Source organism: Bos javanicus, chromosome 1 (genome assembly GCF_032452875.1).
Source record: "Bos javanicus breed banteng chromosome 1, ARS-OSU_banteng_1.0, whole genome shotgun sequence".
NCBI classification, from domain to species: domain Eukaryota; kingdom Metazoa; phylum Chordata; class Mammalia; order Artiodactyla; family Bovidae; genus Bos; species Bos javanicus.
Window position 1 is genome coordinate 94,436,983 of NC_083868.1, and position 26,401 is coordinate 94,463,383.

General features: G+C 37.4%; 1 protein-coding gene across 3 annotated transcripts in view; it reads left to right on the top strand.

Annotated features, from left to right (window-relative positions):
* The window catches only part of SPATA16 (spermatogenesis associated 16), a 275,661-nt gene that overhangs the window by 107,722 nt on the left and 141,538 nt on the right, over positions 1-26,401 (top strand). For all 3 annotated transcript variants that reach the window (XM_061415522.1, XM_061415539.1, XM_061415531.1), the window contains exon 4: positions 15,549-15,638. In XM_061415522.1, coding sequence (XP_061271506.1) covers positions 15,549-15,638 — 90 coding nt within the window. The remainder of the gene's footprint in view (positions 1-15,548; positions 15,639-26,401) is intronic.

Below are 26,401 nucleotides of genomic sequence, written 5' to 3' on the forward strand. Positions count from 1 at the left end.
GTTTAAGTATGTATTTACCCTTCTGGTTCTTTTCTTTAGAACCTGTACAGTGCCTGGATCATGGTTTACTTTCAAAAATTGTTGCTGAATGAATCATAAGTAATTTCTGGTAGGTTAGAACAGAGGGGAATTTATTAATTATACTTTTCAAAGCAATCATTCTAAAATGCAGCCCACCCAATAACACTAGAAAAAAAAAAATGTACTATTTGTCATGCTGTTCCTGAACCACCCCCACCACTACTCTGCCCTCCTCCCCCTCAATATTACAAGACAGATGAATAGGTCTTTACATCTACATCTTTGGTTTCTGAATCTTGATAGCTTTTCTACAAGAGAGTTGATAGTTGGTATTTGGTTCATGAACCCTACAGAAAAGATAATGGGGCCCACACCATATTATTTGTTAAGAGAAAATGTCAAGAACAAAAAATGAAAATGTCAAAGGTAGGCTGATATACTGTATTACTTAAAGACTGTTTTGTTGGAAGAACTGACCAAGTGATTTACTCACAGCTTTTAGTGGACAGTCTTTGGATTACAATGTAGATGAAAAATAAATGGGAATCCAACCTAGGCATTTGACAGATGGAGGAAAAAAATGGGAAGACACAATTATAGTCTACAGACACATGCGTTTCTTTTCAGGATTTCAAATTATAAAAAATAATTTTGTATCAGAAATCTTCTTCAAAGGGTCTACTTATCTATATCTCTATGTCCTTTAATTACATAAGCCATCTTTAATTCCTCATCACATTGGCATACAAGTAAGGATTAAGAAATTGTGTAAAGCTGATGTTCAAAAGGGATATAGGTGCAAAAGTCAGTGGAGAGAGGATCTTAGTATATTTGAGTCAAAACAGATGTAGATCTCCTTGTTGAATCTTAAATATTTTTAGGTTTTATGATGGGTCCTTGGAAGGAAAGTTATGATCAACCTAGATAGCATATTCAAAAGCAGAGACATTACTTTGCCAACAAAAGTTCGTCTACTCAAGGCTATGGTTTTTCCTGTGGTCATGTATGGATGTGAGAGTTGGACTGTGAAGAAGGTTGAGCACTGAAGAATTGATGCTTTTGAACTGTGGTGTTGGAGAAGATTCTTGAGAGTCCCTTGGACTGCAAGGAGATCCAACCAGTCCATTCTGAAGGAGATCAGCCCTGGGAGTCCTTTGGAAGGAACGATGCTAAAGCTGAAACTCCAGTACTTTGGCCACCTCATGCGAAGAGTTGACTCATTGGAAAAGAGTCTGATGCTGGGAGGGATTGGGGGCAAAAGAAGGGGACGCCAGAGGATGAGATGGCTGGATGGCATCACTGACTCGATGGACGTGAGTCTGAGTGAACTCCGGGAGTTGGTGATGGACAGGAAGGCCTGGCGTGCTGCGATTCATGGGGTCGCAAAGAGTCGGACACAACTGAGCGGCTGATCTGATCTGATCTGATCTGATGGGTCCTGAGGAAGAGTGTGTTCAGCCACTTAGTAATAAATAGTGCTTTATTCCATAAACATTGAGTGTCCACTATGTGTCACAAATTTGCTAGAGGTCCCCAATATAGAGGGGAAAAAAAAAGGTTAAAGAAATGGAGGAAAAAAAAAACAAGAAATGTTCTCTGTTGGTCAAAAAAGGCATATCACTGCATACTGCCAAAGATCCAGTAGGGTGTCATATTTAATGTTTATTTTATGTATGTTAACTGATGATATTCATGTTGATGAAGAATATGGAAGACTAACACCTGAAACAGATACAACATTGTAAATCAACTGTACCTTCAATAAAAAACTTTAAGAAAGAATATGGAAGACCAAACTGAATATGGAAAAACATGAAAGTCCTAAAATCTCCTTCTAAAGGTTCCTATTTCTTGGTATTGATGACACACTAAATTTGTTATTTGAATCCCTTAATCTTCAGTCTATTCTTCTAAACAAAGAAATTTCATTCTCAAATTCTAAAGTAAAATATATTTAAACATTGATCCTGATCATTATTTAATGTGTATTTACTGTTAGCTCCATAAAGAGAACAGACAGTATAATATCTCTCTTCTACATATATATTTTTCAGAACTATGACATATAGCAATTTTTAAGGTACTTATCCTATTGACTCTTGGTCATGTCAAGAAATTAGGTCCTTGTTGCTCACTTGAGTAATTCCATAATTCAATATTTTGTACATATAATTAATTGTAATTTGGCGAACAAAAATCAAGGATGATATTCAACTTACTGTTTAGCTTCTTTAAATTTGTTTTCTTCTGCTATGATATATACATGCTAAGACCTCAAGAAATAGTTGAGAATGATTTCTTCTTGTTGTTTCCCTAAAGAGTTAAATTTACTTTCATGCTTTTGCAAAAATATGCTTTGCCACTGCTTTGGCAGAGCCATATACTTTATTTGACAACAATCTACTGTACTTTTCTTATTTCAAAAACCAACACCTTTAACTGTAATTTTATGCTCTAATACTTCATAAAATAGTTCCATTTCTCCCACGTAAATTAAATTGGGACATTTTATTGTTCCATCTTATTTGTCAATATAAGATATTTAAAGTGAACACATGGACTTCTTAATTCTTCTCAATATGTTGAGGATTGTTATACTTTATTTTGGCTTGTAATTCCAATTACCAACCTTTTGTAGTGAAGCAAGTAAATAAGTAAGATGCAACCACTAAGATTTCACTGAATCCTTTTGTGGTGACAGCACAAGTGCTTAAGTTTCCTTTATATTCCTATTCCTTTCACCTACTCAGGAATTTTGATTACTAGATTGAGATTTGTATTATACCAACAGCCCATAGTGAAAGAATTTCTATTAATAAGAGGCAACTTTTTATGACTAGCATATTTAACTTAGCATAATACCTGAAGTGTCATCCATGTTGCCAGCATGTGTCAGAATTTCTTTCCTTTTTAAGGCTGAGTAATATTCCATTGTCTGTATATACCATATTGTATTAACCCACTTATCTGCTGATGGACACTTAGGTTGCTTCCACCTTTGGCTATTGCAAATAACAATGCTATGAACATGGAGACACATCTTTGAAGCACTGCTTTCAATTCTTTTGGGTATATACACAGAAGTGGAAATGCTAGATCATACTGTAATTCTATTTCTAAATCTTTGAGAAATTGTCATACTCTTTTCCATAGCAGGTGCACCATCATTCCCATAAATCATGCATGAGGGTTCTAACAGCTCCATGTCCTTGCCAACATCTGTTATTTTCTGTTTTTTTTTTTTAGTGGTAGCCATTCTAATGAGTATGAGGTGGTATCTCATTGTGGTTTTGATTTGCATTTCTTTAATGATCAGTGATGTTGAGCATCTTTTTCATGTGATTATTGGCCATTTGTTTATCTTTGGAGAAATTATTCAAGTCCTTTGCTCAGTTTTTAATTAGATTGTTTCTTCACTGCTGAGTTTTAGAAACTCCTTTTATATTCTAGATATTGATCCTTTTTCAGGTACAAAATTTGCAAATATTTTCTCTTTCCACTTTTGCATTTTCACTCTGTTGATAGTGTCCTTTGATAAACAGAAGTTTTTAATTTTTATCTACTCCAGTTTATCTATTTTTCCTTTTGTTCCCTGTAACTTTTACTTTGACTTAACTTCATAAATATTCTACAAGCTGCCTTAAAATCTACCTAAAGCAGAATATAAATAGATAATAATGTAATCACTCATTCTTTAATATGAGGTATTCTTAGATTTTCCTATGATATTTTAATTTTTAGAGCTTGTTACGAATTCTTTTTTATTTGTTAATGGTATGAATATAACAAATACTGCTTGTCTATCTGAACAAAAATTATTTATATAGGGAAACGATTCTCCTTGGGTCTCCTAACTTTTTGCATGCCTTGTAAACAAGGCATTGACTGGCCTCTGCTCTGATTTATCTTTTCAAAGATGACTATGTGGCAAACAACCTTGGAAGAAAGGTCAAGTCTGCTTACAGCCTTGGAAGATGAAATATCGTCTCCTTCTAGACCTACTCTGGGAGTTGGTGATGGACAGGGAAGTCTGGCGTGCTGCAGTTCATGGGGTCGCAAAGAGTCGGACACGACTGAGTGACTGAACTGAACTAGACCTACAAACAGGCATGCTTGCCATCAATTGTAAAACGTCTATATCCCCCAAGCCCAGGATTCCTCTCCTATAATGCAACCTACTGCATGTGAAGGCTTCACCTGGCCTTCTTTGCGTTACTATCTGGGAAATGCAGCTCAAGGAACCAGTACAACAAAAGACTGATAGATTGGCTACTTCTGCTGCTATGAGTAAGAAACGGTCCCTTGTCTCCAGCCTTGGAGGTTTACATCTTCTACAAGTACCCATGAAACTATGGCATGCTAACTTGTTAGCTTGAAGTCGGGGGGAAACTCAAACCCTTCACAGTGATCAACAATGTATTCTATTACTGTATAAAACAGGGAACTTACTCATTTCCTTTAAACAGAAGGAAATCCAAAAAAGAGGGGATATAAGTAAACGTATAGCGGATTCCCTTTGCTGTACAGTAGAAACTAACTCAACGTTGTAAAGCAACTATACTCCAATTAAAAATTATAAAAATGTGTTCTAAAAGATTTTTGAATATCCTTGAAAGGATATTCTAAATATCTTTGAAAGTCATTTAGCCTAACTCCCACTCAGTCAAAAATTTCTTCTACACATCCTGACAGATGGCATTTGAAATATCACTTAAATGATTCTAGTAAAAGGAAACTCTTCTCAAAGCTTTTTGCATCATTGATTATTAAGTCCCTCCTTATGTTGAACTGAACTATTTGTAACTTCATAATACTGGCTTTTGCCTGATTTCATCTTTTTTACATAGAATAATTATTCTATTTTTCACATGGCAGGTCTTTGTATTTGAAAATACTTATTTAGTCTCCACTAATCTCACTTAATTCTCTGAACATATCAATTTCATTCCATATTCTTCCCACACTATGTTCTATAGATCCACTGGACTCTCTAGACATACCCCAAAATGGTAATGATTCCCAGAGGTGTGTCTATATAACTATAGAACAAGTCAGTGATAATGAACTGTTTATCAGTTGTTATCAAAGATAATCACTTTATCATTTTAACAGAATGCCATTGATTCATGTAGCATAAATTTCATATACCATTTTTGTAGCTCTATCATACTGACCTATTGTGTTCAGCTTGTGATTAGTTAAAATATTCAGGCTTTTTCCCCATAGCCATACTCAAGCCATAATTATACTTGTAAAACTGACTTTTAGAATCCATAACAAAGATTTTTTTTTAAGATTTTGCCTCTGTCATCAGTAATACTATTTTTTGCTAAATATAATCTATGCCATCAGAAAAAATTATAGGCATTCTTTCTATCTCTTAATACTAGTCACTAATGGAAATACTGTCTACAAAAAGGGCTAAGGACAAGCCACTGAACTTCTTTCATAACAATCTAGACTATACTTCAACAGTACTGATCAGTTGTTCAACAAGTTATAATTTACTGAATGAGGCCATTATCCCACATTAATATCATCACAAAGATATCATGCTTTGGTGAAATAAAAATGTTTCATTTGTTTCCTTGGCATTCTCTAGATCTACCAACTATTTCTAAAAGAATGTCAGCACTTTTCTAAGATATTAAGAAGAGTGTCACTCAGGAGGATGTGTCATTGCTAATTTACTTTGATTACACTGCTAATTTACTAATGATTAAGCAAGGTAAAGGCAACTGAATTTAGGCATCTTTACCTAAATAAGAAATTGCTTTCCTAATCCCCAGTCTAAAGCCTTAAGCCCCAGAAGTAGTGATAACTAACATTCTCATTCACAGAGTTCAAGCTTCTGATTGAGATGTAGAAGAAAAACACATCTGTCTCTGGGGTAATCAATATGAAATTCTGCCTCCATTGCCACTTTTTGATGTGGTTGGAAAAATACTATATCCTTATTGTAGTGATGCTGAAGCTGAAGCTCTAATACTTTGGCTACTTGATGTGAAAGCCATCTCATTAGAAAACACCCTGATGCTGGGAAAGATTGAAGGCATGAGGAGAAGGGGACAATAGAGAATGAGATGGCTGGATGGCATCATGAACTCAGTGGACATGAGTCTGAATAAACTCCGGGAGATAGTGAAGGACAAGGAGTCCTGGCATGCTGCAGTCTACGGGGTCCCAAAGAGTTGAACACAACTGAGCGACTGAATGACAATTCTGTTTATTAATTTAACACTTTTTTGAATTGATAACTAATCCCAGTTAGCCCTACAAAAGATCAATGGACAAAGTCCACAATCATATTGATAAATCAAAAGGATATTTGAAGAAAAAGTAAGCATTTACTTCTGATAATAACTCTTGGAAAATAATTTTTCTCAAACTAATTCATAATCATAGTTATCAGTGAAACACTGAAGCATCCATAGATCACTTCACTTATTTAAACTCCTTTTAAAAAATTTTAGCCTAGGCAGTAAAAGAAAAAACATGAATATTGAAAAGCAGTACCAGACATCATTATTTGCAGATGATGTGAATAAAACTATATTATTGCAATATTAAGAAGTAAGGATAGAAAAATTAATAATTTTAAAATACGTTCTAAATCAATTATAAGTTAGGATATACAACAGAAAAATAATCCCATTCTTATCATGTATACCTGTGGTGCCTCTCAAACTTTAATGTGCATATGAATCACCTAAGGATCTTGCTAAAATGAAGATTCAGTACATTTGTAATCAAGATTTTACATTTCCAATGAGTTTCCAAGTGCTGCTGATCATACTTTTAGTTATGTGTGTATATATGGATATATATACATATACACATATACTAATATGTATAAACCGCATCTATAATTTTTAAACTTTAGAATTAAGAAATCTGTAAAAACTCTATTTTACAAAAAGGTAAAAGAATGGTTAAGTATTACTGGATGACATAAAATAATATTTGAATGAAGAGAATGTCATGTTCCTGGATAGGAAGACAACAGTATAAAAATGTCTGTTCTCCCTCAGATCAGTTTAGTCGCTGAGTTGTGTCTGACTCTTTGTGACCCCATGGACTGCAGCACACCAGGCCTCCCTGTCTAACACCAACTCCCAAGTTTACTCAAACTCATGTCCATCAAGCTGGTGATGCCATCTAACCATTTCATCCTGTGTTGTCCCCTTCTACTCCTGCCTCCAATCTTTCCCAGCATCAGGGTCTTTTCAGATGAGTCAGTTCTTTGCATCAGGTGGCCAAAGTATTGGAGTTTCAACTTCAATATCAGTCCTTCCAATGAATATTCAGGACTGATTTCCTTTAGGATGGACTGGTTGGATCTCCTTGCAGTCCAAGGGACTCTCAAAAGTCCTCTCCAACACCACAGTTCAAAAGCATCAATTCTTCATCACTCAACCTTCTTTATGTTCCAAGTCTCACAGCCATACATGACTACTGGAAAAACCATAGCCTTGACTAGATGGAATGTTGTTGGCAAAGTAATGTCTCTGCTTTTAATATGCTGTCTAGGTTGGTCATAAGTTTTCTTCCAAGGAGCAAGCGTCTTTTCATTTCATGGCTGCAGTCACCATCTGCGGTGATTTTGGAGCCCCCAAAAATAAAGTCTGCCACTATTTCCTCTATTTCCCCATCTATTTGCCATGAAGTGATGGCACCAGATGCCATGAGCTTAGTTTTCTGAATGTTGAGTTTTAAGCCAAGTTTTTCACTCTCCTCTTTCACTTTCATCAAGAGGCTTTAGTTCCTCTTCACTTTCTCCATAAGGGTGGTGTCATCTGCATATCTGAGGTTATTGATAATTCTCCCAGCAATCTTGATTCCAGCTTGTGCGTCATCCAGCCCAGTGTTTCTCATGATGTACTCTGCATATAAGTTAAATAAACTAGGTGACAATATACAGCCTTGATGTACTCCTTTCCTGATTTGGAACCAGTCTGTTGTTTAGTCAGATGTTCACGCTGGTTTTAAATAAGGCAGAGGAACCAGAGATCAAATTGCCAACATCCACCGGATCATCGAAAAAGCAAGAGAATTCCAGAAAAAACATCTATTTCTGCTTTATTGACTATTCCAAAGCCTTTGACTCTGTGGATCACAATAAACTGTGGGAAATTCTGAAAGAGATGGGAATACCAGACCACCTGACCTGCCTCCTGAGATCTGTATGCAGGTCAGGAAGCAACAGTTAGAACTGGACATGAAACAACAGACTGGTAATGGGAAATAGATGGGGAAACAGTGGAAACAGTGGCAGACTTTATTTTGGGGGCTCCAAAATCCTGCAGATGGTGATTGCAGCCATGAAATTAAAAGACACTTACTCCTTGGAAGGAAAGTTATGACCAACCTAGACAGCATATTAAAAAGCAGAGACATCACTTTACTAACAAAGGTCCATCTAGTCAAGGTTATGTTTTTCCAGTAGTCATGTCTTATTTTAAGTTTCATATTATTTGATGTTTGTGTGTACTTGTTTTACCAAGTCTTAAAGTCATAATGCCGAAGAATTCATGCTTTTGAACTGTGGTGTTGGAGAAGGCTCTTGAGAGTCCCTTGGACTGCAAGGAGATCCAACCAGTCCATGCTAAAGGAGATCAGTCCTGGGTGTTCATTGGAAGGACTGATGGTTGAAGCAGAAACTCTAATACTTTGGCCATCTGATGCAAAGAGCTGACTCATTTGAAAAGACCCTGATGCTGGAAAAGATTGAGGGCAGGAGGAGAAGGGGATGACAGAGGATGATATGGTTGGATGGCATCACCGACTCAATGAACATGGGTTTGGGTAGACTCTGGGAGTTGGTGATGAACAAGGAGGCCTGGCGTGCTGTGGTTCATGGGGTCACAAAGAGTTGGACACAACTGAGCGACTGAACTGAACTGACACGGTCAAAGGCTTTGGCATAGTCAATAAAGCATAAATAGATGTATTTCTGGAACTCTCTTGCTTTTTCAATAATCCAGTAGATGTTGGCAATTTGATCTCTGGTTCCTCTGCATTTTCTAAATCCAGCTTGAACGTCTATACATTCACAGTTCTTGTATTGCTGAAGCCTTGCTTGGAGAATTTTGAGCACTACTTCACTAGCATGTGATATGAGTGCAATTGTATGGTAGTTTGAATCTTTTTTGGCATTGCCTTTCTTTGGGATTGGAATGAAAACTCATCTTTTCCAGTCCTGTGGCCACTGCTGAGTTTTCCAAATTTGCTGACATATTGAGTGCAGCACTTTCACAGCATCATCGTTTAGGTTTTGAAATAGCTCAACTGGAATTCCATCACCTCCACTAGCTTTGTTCATAGTGATGCTTTCTAAGGCCCACTTGACTTTGAATTCCAGGATATCTGGCTCTAGGTGAGTGATCACACTATCATGGTTATCTGGGTCATGAAGATCTTTTTTGTATAGTTCTTCCGTGTATTCTTGCCACCTCTTCTTCTGCTTCTCTTAGGTCTGCTTCTCTTAGGTCCATACCATTTCTGTCCTTTATTGAGCCCATCTTTGCATGAAATGTTCCCTTAGTATCTCTAATTTTCTTGAAGAGATCTCTAGTCTTTCCTATTCTATTGTTTTCCTCTATTTCTTTGTACTGATCACTGAGGAAGGCTTTCTTTTCTCTCCTGCTATTTTTTGGAACTCTGCATTCAAATGGATATACCTTTCCTTTTCTCCTTTGCTTTTCTTCTTTTCACAGCTATTTGTAAGGCCTCCTCAGACAGCCATTTTGCTTTTTTGCATTTCTTTTTCTTGGTGATGGTCTTACTCCCTGTCTCCTGTACAATGTCACAAACCTCCGTCCATAGTTCATCAGGTACTCTGTGTATCAGATCTAGTCCCTTAAATCTATTTCTCACTTCCACTGTATAGTTGTTAGGGATTTGGTTTATGTCATACCTGAATGGTCTAGTGGTTTTCTCTACTTTCTTCAATTTAAGTCTGAATTGGCAATAAGGAGTTCATGATCTGAGCCACAGTCAGCTCCCAGTCTTGTTTTTGCTGACTGTATAGAGCTTCTCCATCTTTGGCTGCAAAGACTATAATCAATCTGATTTTGTTGTTGACCATCTGGTGATGTCCATGTGTAGAGTCTTCTCTTGTGTTGTTGGAAGAGGGTGTTTGCTATGGCCAGTACGTACTCTTGGCAGAACTCTATTAGCCTTTGCCCTGCTTCATTCCATATTCCAAGGCCAAATTTGCCTGTTACTCCAGGTGTTTCTTGACCTCCTACTTTTGCATTCCAGTCCCCTATAATGAAAAGGACATCTTTTAGGGGTTTAATTCTAGAAAGTCTTGTAGGTATTTATAGAACCATTCAACTTCAGCTTCTTCAGCGTTACTGGTCAGGGCATGGACTTGGATTACCGTGACATTGAATGATTTGCCTTGGAATCGAACAGAGTCATTCTGTCATTTTTGAGATTGCATCCAAGTACTGCATTTTGGACTCTTTTGTTGAGTATGATGGCTACTCCATTTCTTCTAAGGATTCTTGCCCACAGTAGTAGATATAATGGTCATCTGAGTTAAATTCATCCATTTCAGCCCATTTTAGTTTGCTGATTCCTAAACCGTCGATGGAGAAGGCAATGGCAACCCACTCCAGTACTCTTGCCTGGAAAATCCCATGGACAGAGGGGCCTGGTGGGCTGCAGTCCATGGGGTCGCTAGGAGTCAGACATGACTGAGCGACTTCACTTTCACTTTTCACTTTCATGCATTGGAGAAGGAAATGGCAACCCACTCCAGTGTTCTTGCCTGGAGAATCCCAGGGACGGGGGAGCCTGGTGGACTGCCGTCTATGGGGTCGCACAGAGTCGGACACGACTGAAGCGACTTAGCAGCAGCAGCAGCAAAATGTTGACATTCACTCTTGCCGTCTCCTGTTTGACCACTTTCAATTTGCATTGATTCATGGACCTAACATTCCAGGTTCCTTTGCAATATTGCTTTTTACAGCATCAGACCTTGCTTCCATCACCAGTCACATCCACAACTGGGTGTTGTTTTTGTTTTGGCTCTGTCTCTTCATTCTTTCCAGGGTTATTTCTCCACTGATCTCCAGTAACATATTGGGCAGCTACCAATCTGGGTAGTTCATCTTTCAGTGTCCTATCTTTTTGCATTTTCATACTGTTCATAGGATATAGACTGGGAAATCATACTGGGAAACAGACTCTTGGAGGGCACAACAGAACCTTGTGTACCAGAACCCAGGAGAAAGAAGCAGCGACCCCACAAGAGATTGTCCCGGACTTGCCTGTGGGTGTCTGGGAGTCTCCGGTGGAGGAATGGGTCAGTGGTGGCCTGCTGCAGGGTTGGGGGCACTGATGTAGCAGTACATGCATGGGAACTTTTGAGGGAGGTCACCATTATCTTCATTACCTCCACCATAGTTTGGTCCCAGGTAAATAGCAAGAAGGGAACACAGCTCAACCCATCAACAGAAAATTGGATTTAAGATTTACTGAGCATGGCCCCACCCATCAGAACAAGACCCAGTTTCAGTCAGTCTATCCCATCAGAACGCTTCCATAAGCCTCTTATCCTTCTCCATCAGAGGGCAGACAGTCTGAAAACCATAGTCACAGAAAACTAACCAATCTGATTACATGGACCACAGCCTTGTCTAACTCAATGAAGCTATGAGCCATGCCATGTAGGGCCACACAAGACTCATGGGTCATGGTGGAGAGTTCTGACAAAATGTGGTCCACTGGAGAAGGGAATGGCAAACCACTTCAGTAATCTTGCCTTGAGAACCCCATGAACAGTTTTTGAAAAGGCAAAAAAGATAACAGGATTAGCCAGAAAGTTTTCAGGAAGGAGAAACTGTCCTTAAGCAGGATAAATTGTTGTTACATAATCCTTAGTACAGGGGCTTCCCTGGTGCCTCAGAGGGTAAAGCATCTGCTTAAAATGCAGGAGACCTGAGTTCGATCCCTGGGTCAGGAAGATTCCCTGGAGAAGGAAATGGCAACCCACTCTAGTACTCTTGCCTGGAAAATCCCATGGACAGAGAAGTCTGGTAGATTACAGTCCATGGGATCGCAAAGAGTCGGACATGACTGAGCAACTTCACTTTCAGGACAGAATTTAAGCTGTGTTGTTTGTTGTGTAATCATTGTTTTAAAAAAAAATCAGTGTTTTATGTGACTAAGACTAAGGAATGCAGAGAAAAAAAAAAGATGTTTGTCCTTTCCTCCTCCTTGAGAATTCCAGACCCCTCTCTCCTCTCCTGACTTCTTATCAATCTGCCTAGGAATTGACTGTCTCATTATTAACTTTGTCTTCATTCCTCTGACAAAAATTCAATGACTTCCATAACTTAGCCATTCTAGCATGATTCTTATTTTTACCACAACCCCTATCAACATAACTAAGTCATAGCTATTTCCTCTCTTTTAAAATCAAACCAATCAGCACAGAGATCTCTCTCTGATTATAACTGTAGGTTGATTTATTTTCATCACAGTCCCAGTCAGATTGTACACTTCAGTCATAGACAGCCTCCCATAGGTCCCCAAATGGCATCAAATGATGAATGATTAAGAACTTTTTAAAAGATAAACCAATATTTCCTCTGCAAGTTATACACAACATAAAATGCATCTTTAAAAGAGCATTATAGAAAGCATCAAATAAATCAATAAAATGTAAAAAGTAGGCTTTACGATCACCACTAGCATTTCCTTGCCAAATATCTAACAGTGCATATCATAAGCACACAGTGAATGCTGCAATAATTATAAAGAAGCCAAAAATAATAAATGGCCAAACAATATCTCATCCCAAATTTATAAACTTCGTTTTGTAAGTACCTTCACCTTCAGGGTAGACTAGGTCCTAGACTTCTTGGTCCCTCTTATGAAGCAATGATTCACATGGCTCAGTGTCGGATGTTGTTACAGTTTAGAAGAACCTAGTCCAGTTTAGCAACAGTGACTTCCAAACTCATGTCCTCTACTGTATTTCTTCAACACCATAAAAAGGACTTATAATTATAAAAAATTTTTAAAGAAACCTATTCTTTTTAAAAATTACACGGAAACAATGTTTATCTCACTACCCACAAAAATCTCTTCCAAGACCACTTCAATGACTCCTCCTCTCCCTTAGCCCTCTATTTTACTAAACCCTTCTCTCATCACTACTCCTCCTGTCCACCACACCACATGCTTCTCTCCAGTCTAATCCATTTTTATGAAAAGAACACATCTGGCAAAGCAAGATTCTTGAAGAATAGCTCAGTAAAACCAAAATACTGCATCATGGGCAAAAAGATAACAAAGGAAAAAAAATATGTTCATTCATAAGGATTTTGTCTCATCACATTTGCAGATATTTACTAAAAATGCCTAAGTGAATAAATATTACTAAGTAAGAGGAAAGAATTAGCCATGTTGTGAAAGAAGAGTTTCTGATCAGAGTTGGAAGACCCAGGCCCCTAGACAGAGCACTTCTCTTTTCACTCTGACCTAATTTTACAAGATTACTCTTACAGGGATAAAATTTACAAACATATTTCACTAACATACCTTTTTCTGAATTAATATAAAGTATTAGTACTAGATATTAATAATTCAGTGTTGATATGGAATAAACTCATGGAATAGGCTTTAAATTTTCAACAGTTTAATCAGAAATCAGTAAAGCAAATGGTCTGTGTTCTTGCAGGATTAATGTATGTATTTGTACAAATTTCTAGTCATAGAATGTAGTAAAACTTTACTGACCCAGGCTTCTTTAATTCAGAAATCATCACAGAGAAGGAGTAAGATAACTTACGAAGTGCTGAGGCTAGGAGAGGAGAAACATAATAATAAACTTGAAGCAGCATTGCAGCCAACTATGAATGACTTTAGAAGGGTCCGTTAGTCTTTCTGGATTCTATTCACGTGTGTTTAAAGCGAGCTAAACTAGTCAATCAATTCACCTCATCATCATATAATTCTATGACTCTATGTGGGTCAGATAGATGCAGCTTTTTTATTTTATTCTTTCCATAAGCAATGTTTCTGGGAATGGGATTATTCTTGTCTGTATGTTTTTCTCAATCTCGAGTTCATGAATAGCCTTAAAGGATCACATGAATTCCCTGAATTTAGGCAACCATGTTTATGTGCATTTTTTTAGACAGAGGTTCACAGCTTTAATTCTCCAATTTGTGAACCTCTCAAAAAAAAAAAAAAAAAAAGATCGAGAATCACTTCCTTCATTAATAGACTAATTCTAAGTGATTCTTATCAACTTGTTAAAGCTGCTGCTGCTGCTGCTAAGTCACTTCAGTCGTGTCCGACTCTGTGTGACCCCACAGACGGCAGCCCACCAAGCTCCCCCATCCCTGGGATTCTCCAGGCAAGAACACTGGAGTGGGTTGCCATTTCCTTCTCCAATGCAGGAAAGTGAAAAGTGAAAGTGAAGTCGCTCAGTTGTGTCTGACTCTTCAAGACCCCATGGACTGCAGCCCACCAGGCTCCTCCATCCATGGGATTTTCCAGGCAAGAGTACTGGAGTGGGGTGCCATTGCCTTCTCCACATCAACTTGTAAAAGCAGGCACACACAAAAAAATTGTTTAATAGTCCTGTGTCCGTTCTATAACATTATGTATCTTACATCCACAAACACAACACATTCTGATACAAGCTATCCCTCAAACTTTCACTAATGGCTCTCTCCTCATTTGGTGATGAGTTGTGCTCTTCATCTGTCTAGCTTACCTCATTATATCAAAAGCTTTGAGCAGTGCCTGGCTTTCAGGGAAGCAAGGGAAAAGAAGAGCTACCAGTTTATCTCTAGGGAAAGAAGGCAGCTGTGGAGTGATCATCTTCTCATCTGAGCTTGGATTGTGACTCCAAAACTCTGTGAGATAATGGAAGAATCAGCAAGCAAGGATAAATAATCTTATCCAAAATCAAGCCTTGAAATTTCAGCAAAAGAAAATGTAAACCCAAAGTAAACAAGGGCCTTACCAAAAGTGGCAAGGTGAGGACCAGAATCCTTACCCAATGGTACAGAGTTCCTACCATTTCACTACAATTGTCCAACTGGGAGAAGGCACAGAACCCAACATGGATTGCAAACGAACAAGTCACCTATTCCAGTTCCACTCATTTAACTGAAATCCAGCAGCTAACAATCTCCTTCTTCATTATGGGTAGATAGACCACAATCTGAGATTTTTGCCTAATTTATCAGCATATGACAAATAAAATAACACATGTCTTATATGTAATAAAAGTTGGATTCAAATTCTTTATCATTGTTATAGCTATAAAAGTTAGCCAGTGTTATAAATAAAATTGCTTTTATCATGCAAACTTAATTTTCAATAATGCTTGTTTATTTATCTTAACTGACAATTACAGGAAGAAAAAATGATCCATTTCCTAGTGTCTTTTAAAATAGATGTATGTAAAATTGGATGATTGCTATTTCATTCCTATACACTTCTGGAAATTGACTTTTAAGAGCTTAATAACATTTGCATTTCTTTTATCTTTTCAGGAGCATTGTTTTAAACCCTGCCTATTTCCGAAATCATCTTCGTCAGGCAACAGTGTTTAGATGTCTGGAGAGATATTCAGAAGCTGCCCGGTATGTTTATTATAACTTTTGTGAAGATTTATTTCAAGTTAAATTAATTTCATTCTCAGCTTCTGGTAATAGCATAATAGAACTTTCCATTTCTCTCATGGAATATGATTTTACCAGAATTATTGTCTTATAAATGTCAAACCAACAATTATTGACTATCTTTTTCTTTAATTAAAGCCACTCTGTGTTCATAGCTCTTGGGAAAATTCAAACTTTCCAGCCATGAGGTCACTGATAATGATGGGAAAACTTCCAGGGAAGATTAGAAATGAACTTGACCTCTTGCTCTCAAGTACATTCCTGATCCTAGTTGTAATGACACAATTTTGTGACCCTCTCTTTCTTGAGTTCTGGAAATAAAACCCAACCACATGAAAAGGATCTCAGCAGCCCATTTCTAGAAAAGATGGTCTAAGCTATAACACCAAGCGTTTTAAGAGGTGTCCTAAAGTATTGTCTCTTGGACCTGCAATATGTTTCATAAAAACCTAGTGAAGCAGCTCCTGATATTCTCATCCCCAGAACCTAGACTTATGGCAAAGAATTACAAGACTTGTGTAACAGCCTCCATGCTACACTCAGAATTCCTTTGCACCTGTGGCAATGAAGGCTTTTTATTCCTGAGTTAAGATCATCATATTAGACTCCCCTTCCCTTTGTTAAATTCTCTCAAAGAATTTTCTTCATCTCTTATTGTATAGGTATCTATTGTTTCTTATCCAGCCAATTTACCATCCAAGGATTTCATCAATAAAGTGTGAGTGGTTTCTACATACACTCCAAACATAACTCCTAGGGAGAAATCCATAGTAATAGGAATGGGGAGCCTAGGTTGCTGGTGGCTACTATCTCTATAATATATATAAATAATACTTTCTTAGAAAATGAAAACTTTAAGAAATTTAAATAATAAATAATATAAATAGTAATAAAGTGATTTCATAAAATTGATACTATGAGTTTGACATGCATTCTATAAGACAGTCCTAGGTATTAAATGGCACCCCACTCCAGTACTCTTGCATGGAGAATCCCATGGACGCAGGAGCCTGGTAGGCTGCAGTCCATGGGGTCGCTAAGGGTCGGACACGACTGAGTGACTTTACTTTCACTTTTCACTCTCATGCATTGGAGAAGGAAATGGCAACCCACTCCAGTGTTCTTGCTTGGAGAATCCCAGGGACGGGGGATCCTGGTGGACTGCCATCTATGGGGTCGCACAGAGTCGGACACGACTGAAGCGACACAGCAGCAGCAGCAGCAGCAGGTATTACTTGAACTCAATTAAATGATGGACATGGAAGACTGAATTAATCACAATACTCTATTCACAGTCAACCACAATAGATAAGTCACACTATCTATTTATCCGTGTGGTAATGTCCTCTTTTAAAATTCAAAATATGTCTCTATCAATCTCATTTATACATTTTATTTTTCCTTATACTCATTTCCTAAATGTTTTCTTACGTTAGCCACATACAACTTCTTCTACTTTTTATGTTCTTTACTGAGTTATCCCTGTGGCTTATTTTCTGCCTACACGTACTATGTGAATGAAAGGGTATTTAAGAGATGATAGTAAGCTTCCTTCTGTCTGTAAAAGTCATTAACTACAAACAAATCTAATCAGTTTAGCATAAACAGATACAGTACAGTTATCTGTAAATAATTTTCTTTAAGAGGTAGTTCATTAATGTGTTTTCTGAATCTAATCAAAAAAATAACAGGAGAAAGCTAGATGCAACTTCAGAACTAGATTGCAACTAGTTAAAACTGCTAGTAATACACTTAGGTTAACTTGTACCGACTCTAGAGAGCCCATTGTTAAATATTCAGGAACATTAGGAGAGCCAGTTGTTTACTGTGAAAGAAATTAGTGTTGCTGGGAGAATGTATACTATATAAATTCGCAAATGCTTCAAATCCATGATTTTGGAGTTTAGGGGAGAGCCAGACACCAGAAGATCATTGACTATAACTTAATTGTATCAAACCTAACCATTTGAGTTACACTGGTGATAAAAATTCTTTATGGTTCCTAAAACAAATGAACAAACAATGAGAACTAGAAAATTAAGAATTTGTCAGTACCTACAGGCAGTATTGGCATGAAACATCCATTTCCCTCGACATAATATCCCTGAAGTGTAATAAGTGCATCTGTTTCATATCATTTGATGGCTAACTTGACAATACTCCTTGAGAAGTTTCCTAATAACTGTTGGCTATACTGGTATGGACTTTCCAACAGAGAAGCAGATACAATTACTTTCAAATTCAAGTATTTTTCATCTTGGTTTCCTTGGCAATTATCGTCCTCAATATAGAGTATTGGCCATCCTTTTTTCCCCTCTAGGGAAAGAATAATATGACCCAAGAACATTAATATCTTAGTGTCTCTTAACTATTTGATTTCTAGTGTAAAACAATAAATACAAATCAATATATTAAGCATTCATACTTATCAATTAATTGCTTGGATACTTAGGTAGTTTTGGTTCAGGGCTCTTACAAACACATTATATGAAAACCCATTGAAAAAGCCCACACATCAAGATATTTTCTCTAAGGAGCCGAGTAGGCATGCTTCTGAGGTTGAAAGGCACCAAGCAAATACAAAAGAATGCCATTACCATGTAACACAGTAAGTTTTAAAACCATGATTCCCAGTCATGTAGGTCATCTCCCATCTGGTCCAAGATAGTGTATTTATAACTAGTCCCTAGGAAATGGACTATTTAAAATTTTCTAAGCCTAACCATTCGGGTATGACCTAAATCAAATACCTTATGATTATACAGTGGACTGACAAATAGATTCAAGGGATTAGATCTGATACAGAGTTCCTGTAGAACTATGGACGGAGATTCATGACATTGTACAGGAGGCAGTGACCAAGATCGTCCCCTTCCCCAAAAAAAGAAATGCAAAAAGGCAAAATGGTTGTCTGAGGAGGGCTTACAAATAGCTGTGAAAAGAACAGAAGCAAAACACAAAGGAGAAAAGGAAAAATATACCCATTTAAATGCAGAGTTCCAAAGAATAGCAAGGAGAGATAAGAAAGCCTTCCTCAGAGATCAGTGCAAAGAAATAGAGGAAGACAATAGAATGGGAAATACTAGAGATCTCTTCAAGAAAATTAGAGATACCAAGGGAACATTTCATACAAAGATGGGCACAATAAAGGACAGAAATGATTATGGACCTAACAGAAGCAGAAGATATTAAGAAGTGTCAAGAATACACAGAAGAACTGTACAAAAGAGATCATCTGAGCCAGATAATCACAATGGTGTAATCACTCACCTAGAACCAGAAATCCTGGGATGCAAAGTCAAGTGGGCTTTAGGAAGCATCACTATGAACAAAACTAGTAGAGGTGATGGAATTCGAGTTGAGCTATCACAAATCCTAAAATATGATGCTGTGAAAGTGCTTCACTCAATATGCCAGCAAATTTGGAAAACTCAGCAGTGGCCACAGGACTGGAAAAGGTCAATTTTCATTCCAATCCCAAAGAAACGCAATCCCAAAGAATGTTCAAACTACCATACAATTGCACTCATCTCACATGCTAGCAAAGTAATGCACAAATTCCTCCAAGCCAGGCTTCAGCAATACATGAACTGTGAATTTCCAGATGTTCAAGCTGGTTTTAGAAAAGGCAGAGGAACCATAGATCAAATTGCCAACATCTGCTGGATTATAGAAAAAGTGAGAGAGTTCCAGAAATACATCTATTTTTGCTGTATTGAATATGCCAAAGCTTTTGACTATGTGGGTCACAACAAACTGTAGAAAATTCTGAAAGAGATGGGAATACCAGACCACCTGACCTGCCTCTTGAGAAACCTGTATGCAGGTCAGGAAGCAACAGTTAGAACTGGACATGGAAGAACAGACTGGTTCCAGATCAGGAAAGGAGTATGTCAAGGCTGTATATTGTAACCCTGCTTATTTAATTTATATGCAGAGTACATCATGAGAAATGCTGGACTGGATGAAGCACAAGCTGGAATCAAAATTGCCAGGAGAATTATCAATAACCTCAGATATGTAGATGATACCACCCTTATGGCAGAAAGTGAAGAACTAAAGAGTCTCTTGATGAAAATGAAAGAAGAGAGTGAAAAAGTTAACTTAAAGCTCAACATTCAGAAAACTAAGATCACAGAATCTGGTCCCATCACTTCATGGCAAATAGATGAAGAAACAATGGAAACAGTGACAGACTTTATTTTGGGGGCTCCAAAATCACTGCAGATGGTGATTGCAGCCATGAAATTAAAAGATGCTTGCTCCTTGGAAGAAAAGCTATGACCAACCTAGACAGCATATTAAAAAGCCGAGACATTACTTTGCTAATAAAGGTCTGTCTAGTCAAAGCTATCGTTTCTCCAGCAGTCATGTATGGATGTGACAGTTGGACTGTAAAGAAAGCTGAGTGCTGAAGAATTGATGCTTTTGAACTGTGGTGTTGGAGAAGACTCTTGGGAGTCCCTTGGACAGCAAGCAGATCCAACCAGTCCATCCTAAAGGAAATCAGTCCTGAATATTCATTGGAAGGACTGATGCTGAAGCTGAAACTCCAATACTTGGCCACCTGATGCAAAAAACTGACTCATTGGAAAAGACGTGATGCTGGGAATGATTGAAGGAGGGAGGAGAAATGGACGACAGGGGTTGGTTGGATGGCATCACCGACTCAATGGACATGAGTTTGAGTAAGCTCTGGGAGTTGGTGATGGACAGGGAAGCCTAGCGTAGTGCAGTCCACGGGGTCGCAAAGAGTTGGTTACTACTGAGTGACTGAACTGAACTGAACTAAGCTAAAGCCTAACCAGATCTATTCAGGAAGGAATTCCTAATGAATAGACCAAAAAAGACATCTAAGACAGTTTCACAAAATCTCAGATTCTCAATCAGAGAGCCTATAGGAAATGTAACTGAATAGAGGTTATCAGTCAGGTTTATGACAATAGGAAGGTCCTTTTATTTTATTGGTCAATATCTTTTCAGAAACATCCTACCAGAAGAAAGAGCTAGCATATATAAATGGTAGAAAGCAGAATAAAAATAAGGATATTTATTTTTGATTTAGGTTCTACAGGAATGCTAGTCACCCTCAAAAAAATACCTTGTTGTTGTTTTTCAGTTGCTCAGTTGTTCTGACTCTTTGGGACCCTTTTGGACTGCAAGACTCCAGGCTTCCCTGTCCTTCACTAACTCCCAGATTTAGATCAGACTCATGTCCATTGAGTTGATGATGCCATCCAACCATCTCATCCTCTGCTGCCCTCTTCTCCTGCTCTCAATCTTTCCCAGCATCAGGATCTTTTCCAATGAATTGGCTCTTTGCATCAGGTGGCCAAAGAAGACACCTGACACCAGTTAAATTGATGAAATCACATTTTTATACCATAAATCTAAATTGAGATTACTGTAATTACCCAAGAAACAGTAAATCTGTGAGGCCTACTTGAAATAGTCAACAGCCTAGCCCTTTAACATTTCTGTTTCTATCTCTATAAGTGTGTTGAAGCAGAATGTCCTTGCTGAAATCTGTCCCTCCTCCAACACACACACAATTTGACTTACCTTCATAAGAAAGATAAGACAAGAAACTATATATACAGATGTAAAAAAGCAAACCAAAGTCAAGACTATTTTATGAAGAGAACTAATGACTTTTGATAATATTAGTACATCTCTATATATTCATCAACTAGCATAGCACTTGGCACAAACCAAATTTGCAGTTTACAAATTAAATTAGCTAGTTTTTGAGTTTGTGGTTAATAACCACTTAGCTTCATCAGTAAGGCAATATTACATGAAATGGTTGGTACAATCCTGGTTGAAAAAGAGATACAAGAGTGTGTACTTAATGGTAAAGTCATATGATATAATCATGCCTCCTATAATGAAGATTCATGGGGCAAAAAATAGATGACATTGCACAGAATGTTGAAGACCATGTTGTGTAAGGGATAGCAAACAGAAGATAACAGTAAGGGAGAGAAACACAACAAAGCCTCTTTATCCATCACTAAGGAAGAATTAGCTGTGTGTTTCCTCATACATGCAGAGAAGGCAATGGCACCCCACTCCAGTACTCTTGCCTGGAAAATCCCATGGACAGAGGAGCCTGAAAGGCTGCAGTCCATGGGATCGCTGAAGGTTGGACACGACTGAGCAAATTCACTTTCACTTTTCACTTTCATGCATTGGAGAAGGAAATGGCAACCGACTCCAGTGTTCTTGCCTGGAGAATCTCAGGAACAGGGGAGCCTGGTGGGCTGCCGTCTATGGGGTTGCACAGAGTCGGACATGACTGAAGTGACTTAGCAGTAGCAGCAGCAGTTGCTCATGAATTAGATCATGGGAGACTAGAGCAGGAATAATACATTCAAATGCTTACAAAGCCCATGCAGATGATGTGTGAAGGGGACCAATTATAAGATAAAAGGATGTTATATAAAATACAGAACACTGGAGCTCACTAACTAGAGTCACCATACAATTCATTTTTCAGACTGAACATTGTGATAGTGAAAGTGGGCACTTTTAAGAATTATAACAGGGAAACAGGCATAAATCAGGACTGTCAAGAGCACACTGGCCACACAGTATGAAAGGAGTAACCTTATTCAGGTCCAATTAATGTTGCTATATAGAAATACAGGATATAACAATCAAATGTTGTAGATTTTTGAGTCTCTAAGAAATAGTATAATATTTCAGAGCTTTCCAAGAAATTTCTTGACTTTTGAATGTTGGCAATTATTACTAGTTTTTCAAACACAGTGTCATCTTAAGGAAGTTTAAGTAATCCCGTTCATGAAAATACAATTCACTGAAGAATCAACTGGTCAAGTGACCAATTTGCAGAATTCACCAAATTTAAAGTTTACTAAAACCTTACTCTAAGAAATAATATTATTGACTAATTAATATTAATATGAATACATTTATATGTATATATTCCTCATGAATACATTTAGCAAACCTTTTTAATTTTTGAAAATTTTCAGTCCTTCAAAAGCTAAGGTTATAGAATGATTGATTCTTAAAAATATACTCTTGTGTGTATGATTATTACTCTACTATTCTTGAATACTCTATGACTGTTTAGTCTAAGTAACATAACCAAAATTTTAATTTGGAAGTTTAACAATTTAAACTAATTTCTTTCTACTTTGAAAGTCATTTTTTAAAACACTTTATCATTTTTAGGATTCATTCCCCAGTTTCTGAAGGGTGACCAAATTTGCCTGTGTGATAAAATGTAGTTTTAAGTATTTATAGCATTTACAACAACTTGCATTTAATGAGGTGATCTTAACAGCTTTTTACTTTACCTCCTGACGCTAGAAAAAGCCAAAATAGGGGAAATGGACAATGGGCAACATGGCACAATCTGGGCTGTGTATTTCACAGAGGGGAGACTGAAGAACAGAGAGAAATCATAGGCCCCAGAATTCTGGAGACCTGGATCCTATAGGATTATTATAAATTTTCTAAGAAGTTAAACTGTCTTAGGATATCAAATGATATCATTTATACACGGAATCTTTAAAAAAAAAGTCTATAAATGAACTTATCTACCAAAACGAAACAGAATTAAAGATGTAGAAAATAAATTTATGATTACTGCAGGGTAAGAGGGTGGGGAATAAACTGGAAGCTAGGGATTGACATATACACACTACTATATATAAAATAGTTACCTAATACAGACCTACTGTATAGCACAGAGAACTCTACTCAATACCCTGTAATTGCCTATAGGAAAAGAATCTAAAAATGTGTGGGTATCTGTATAACAGATTGACTTTGCTGTATACCTGAAACTAACACAACATCATAAATCAATTATACCCAATAACATTTTTTAAAAAACATGAACCAGGATACAGAGCTTAAAAAAAGATTTGTTTTCAAAAAGTAAAATAAATAAGCCATCTTAATAAGTAAGCATATTTATAAATTTAACAGATTAGTCATTTGACAACCTCATCATCTGATGAATTGATCAGGAGCCCAGAGAAGACTGTGGGCCATACTATCAGATTTAAAGCCCAGATGGAGTCCTCTCTCCAGCTCTAAATGGATACTAGAGTTTAATTTCTCAGCAATAAAGGCTGAGCTTCCTTCTACCAGCATAAGGACTCTGTCCCATACCAAATTTTGTGCAAGGCCAGTTGGGGTAAGATTTTAGTCCATTGTTGCTGCTGCTGCTGCTAAGTCACTTCAGTCGTGTCCAACTCTGTGTGACCCCATAGTCAGGAGCCCACGAGGCTCCCCTGTCCCTGGGATTCTCCAGGCAAGAACACTGGAGTGGGTTGCCATTTCCTTCTCCAATGCATGAAAGTGAAAAGTGAGAGTGAAATCCATTGTTAGACTATGTTAAACAGCAGACCACTGTTAGAAAAAGGTGTTATCTTAGAGAGTTCATTAGCTTTAGTTTACTTATCATCTACAACAAATCTGGTCTGCTCTACATTTTGAAATGTTATTTAGTGTCATGTTACTTTCTTAGGTCCCAAAATTAGTGCAGATGGTGACTGCCACCATGAAATTAAAACACGCTTTCTCCTAGGAAGAAAAACTATGACAAACCTAGACAGTGTATTAAAAAGCAGAGACATTACTTTGCCAACAAAGGTCCATACAGTCAAAGTTATGGTTTTTCCAGGAGTCATATACAGATGTGAGAAATCATAAAAAAGGCTGAGCATTGAAGAACTGATGCTTTTGAACTGTGGTGCTGAAGAAGACTCTTGATAGTGCCCTGGAATGCAAGGAGATCAAATCAGTTAATCCTGGAGGAAATCAATGTTGGATATTCATTGGAAAGGCTGATGCAAAAGCTGAAACTCCAATACTTTGGCCACTTGATGGGAAGAGCCAACTCATTGGAAAAGACCCCAGTGCTGGGAAAGACGGAAAAGCTAAAGGGGAAGATGGTGATAGAGGATGAGATGGTTAGATAGCATCACTGACTCAATGCACATGAATTTGAGCAAACTCCAGGAGATAGTGAAGGACAGAGGAGCCTGGCATGCTTCAGTCCATGGGGTCACAAAGAGTTGGACATGACTTAGCAACTTAACAACACATGTAATATTGTGAGAAACAGATTAAATAACATAATATGTGCTCTAAATGTTTTCATCTTTGCTCTTAAAACACTGCACTAAATGACACATTAGATTGCAGAGCTGTTGTATATTACATATGCCTTTCAGGACTAAATAAAACAATTGGTTGTATCAGTCTGTTTATTGATACACTATGAATTTTCTCCCTCACAGCTAATTCTCAGCTTTGCCTCTCTCTTGCTTAACCTCTGATAGTGTCTTTCAGTTCACTCCTATTTAACCATTTTGGCCATTCTTATCCTCCTACTCTCCATTCACCTTTTTTCTTGCTTTATTCCACTTATCTTTTTCTGGACACAATTTAGCAACTAAAACAACAATACTTTTTCTGGGAAAAAAGTCCCTTCCTTCTGTGCATCCCCTTGTTTCAATAAGCCATTCTCAAAGCATCTCATTTGTTCTGTAAGACTTTGACTCTCCTTGATAACTGTCATTGATTTAACCGATCAATGATTACATCTGCTTTTGTTTTATTTTTGAAACTCTGAGACAAATTTGAATACTTGAATTTTCAGGAAATCTGCTCTATGGGTGAATATAAATGAAAATCTCAAACACTAAATTCCTTAAAACACAGAATCTTTTAGAACTGAATCGCCAGCTATGCCTAAGGTATAACACATTAGAGTACCAATATTTGAATTAGTATAAACACTTAAGGTCTGGGCTCTGTATGAATATCAGGATGTTCCAAGGTCGTTCCTTTGCCGAACAGTATGCTACTGTTAAGCCAAATCAAGACATAAAACTTTAAGATGCATTAATTCATAGCTACTCTCACTGACAATTCAAATAGTAGAGGTTGGGAGAGATGGCAGTAGGTAAGTTTCTTGAGACTCAGCAGAGGATTTAAGGTTTTGATTTTGTGGTGGTTGTTTTCTTATGAAGTTGATCATACTGGAAATTGGAAATAATGCATATGCTAATATAAATTATAATCTGTCAAAAGAAAAGAGTGATCTAAAAATAAACTGAAGTGTTTGTTTAGAAATCTGGTGACATAAAACAGTGGTGTTGCTGTAGATAATCACTTAGGTATAGTAGTACAACAGCAAGCAGGAAGAAACTGTGTCAGCTTTTTTGGTGTCATGGGACTCTATGATTTTAAATGAGATTATTATGTATCTTGCAAAGGAGGAGAATATACTGACAGGTAGACTCAAGCAATTCTGAAGAGACGATAGCAGTGCTGGGAGCTCATTTTTACAGTTCTGATTCAGTTGGAAGTGTAAAATCCATTCATTCACCAGGCAAGATGCTAAAAATACATCACAGGATTTTTTGGTTACAGTAAGTTCTCATTTATGCCCACAAATAGATTAAATGAAGACTACAGGCTGATTTTTATTCTTAAATTGGCTGTCTGCCTGAAGGGCTTTCTTTCTCTTTACAGGAGGCGGTTCACCACTGTGAGAACAGCTTGAGTGTGGTCTGGCATTAGTCAGTCACATGTAACATACAATTAGGCATGATCATTCCACCACTAAATTGACTTTCCTCTTCCCTACATATGACAAATCTGCATGAACCCTAAATATCGTAAAAGTGTTCCTTAGGTGTGATTTCTAAAACTGAGATTATTAAAGAGATATTTAG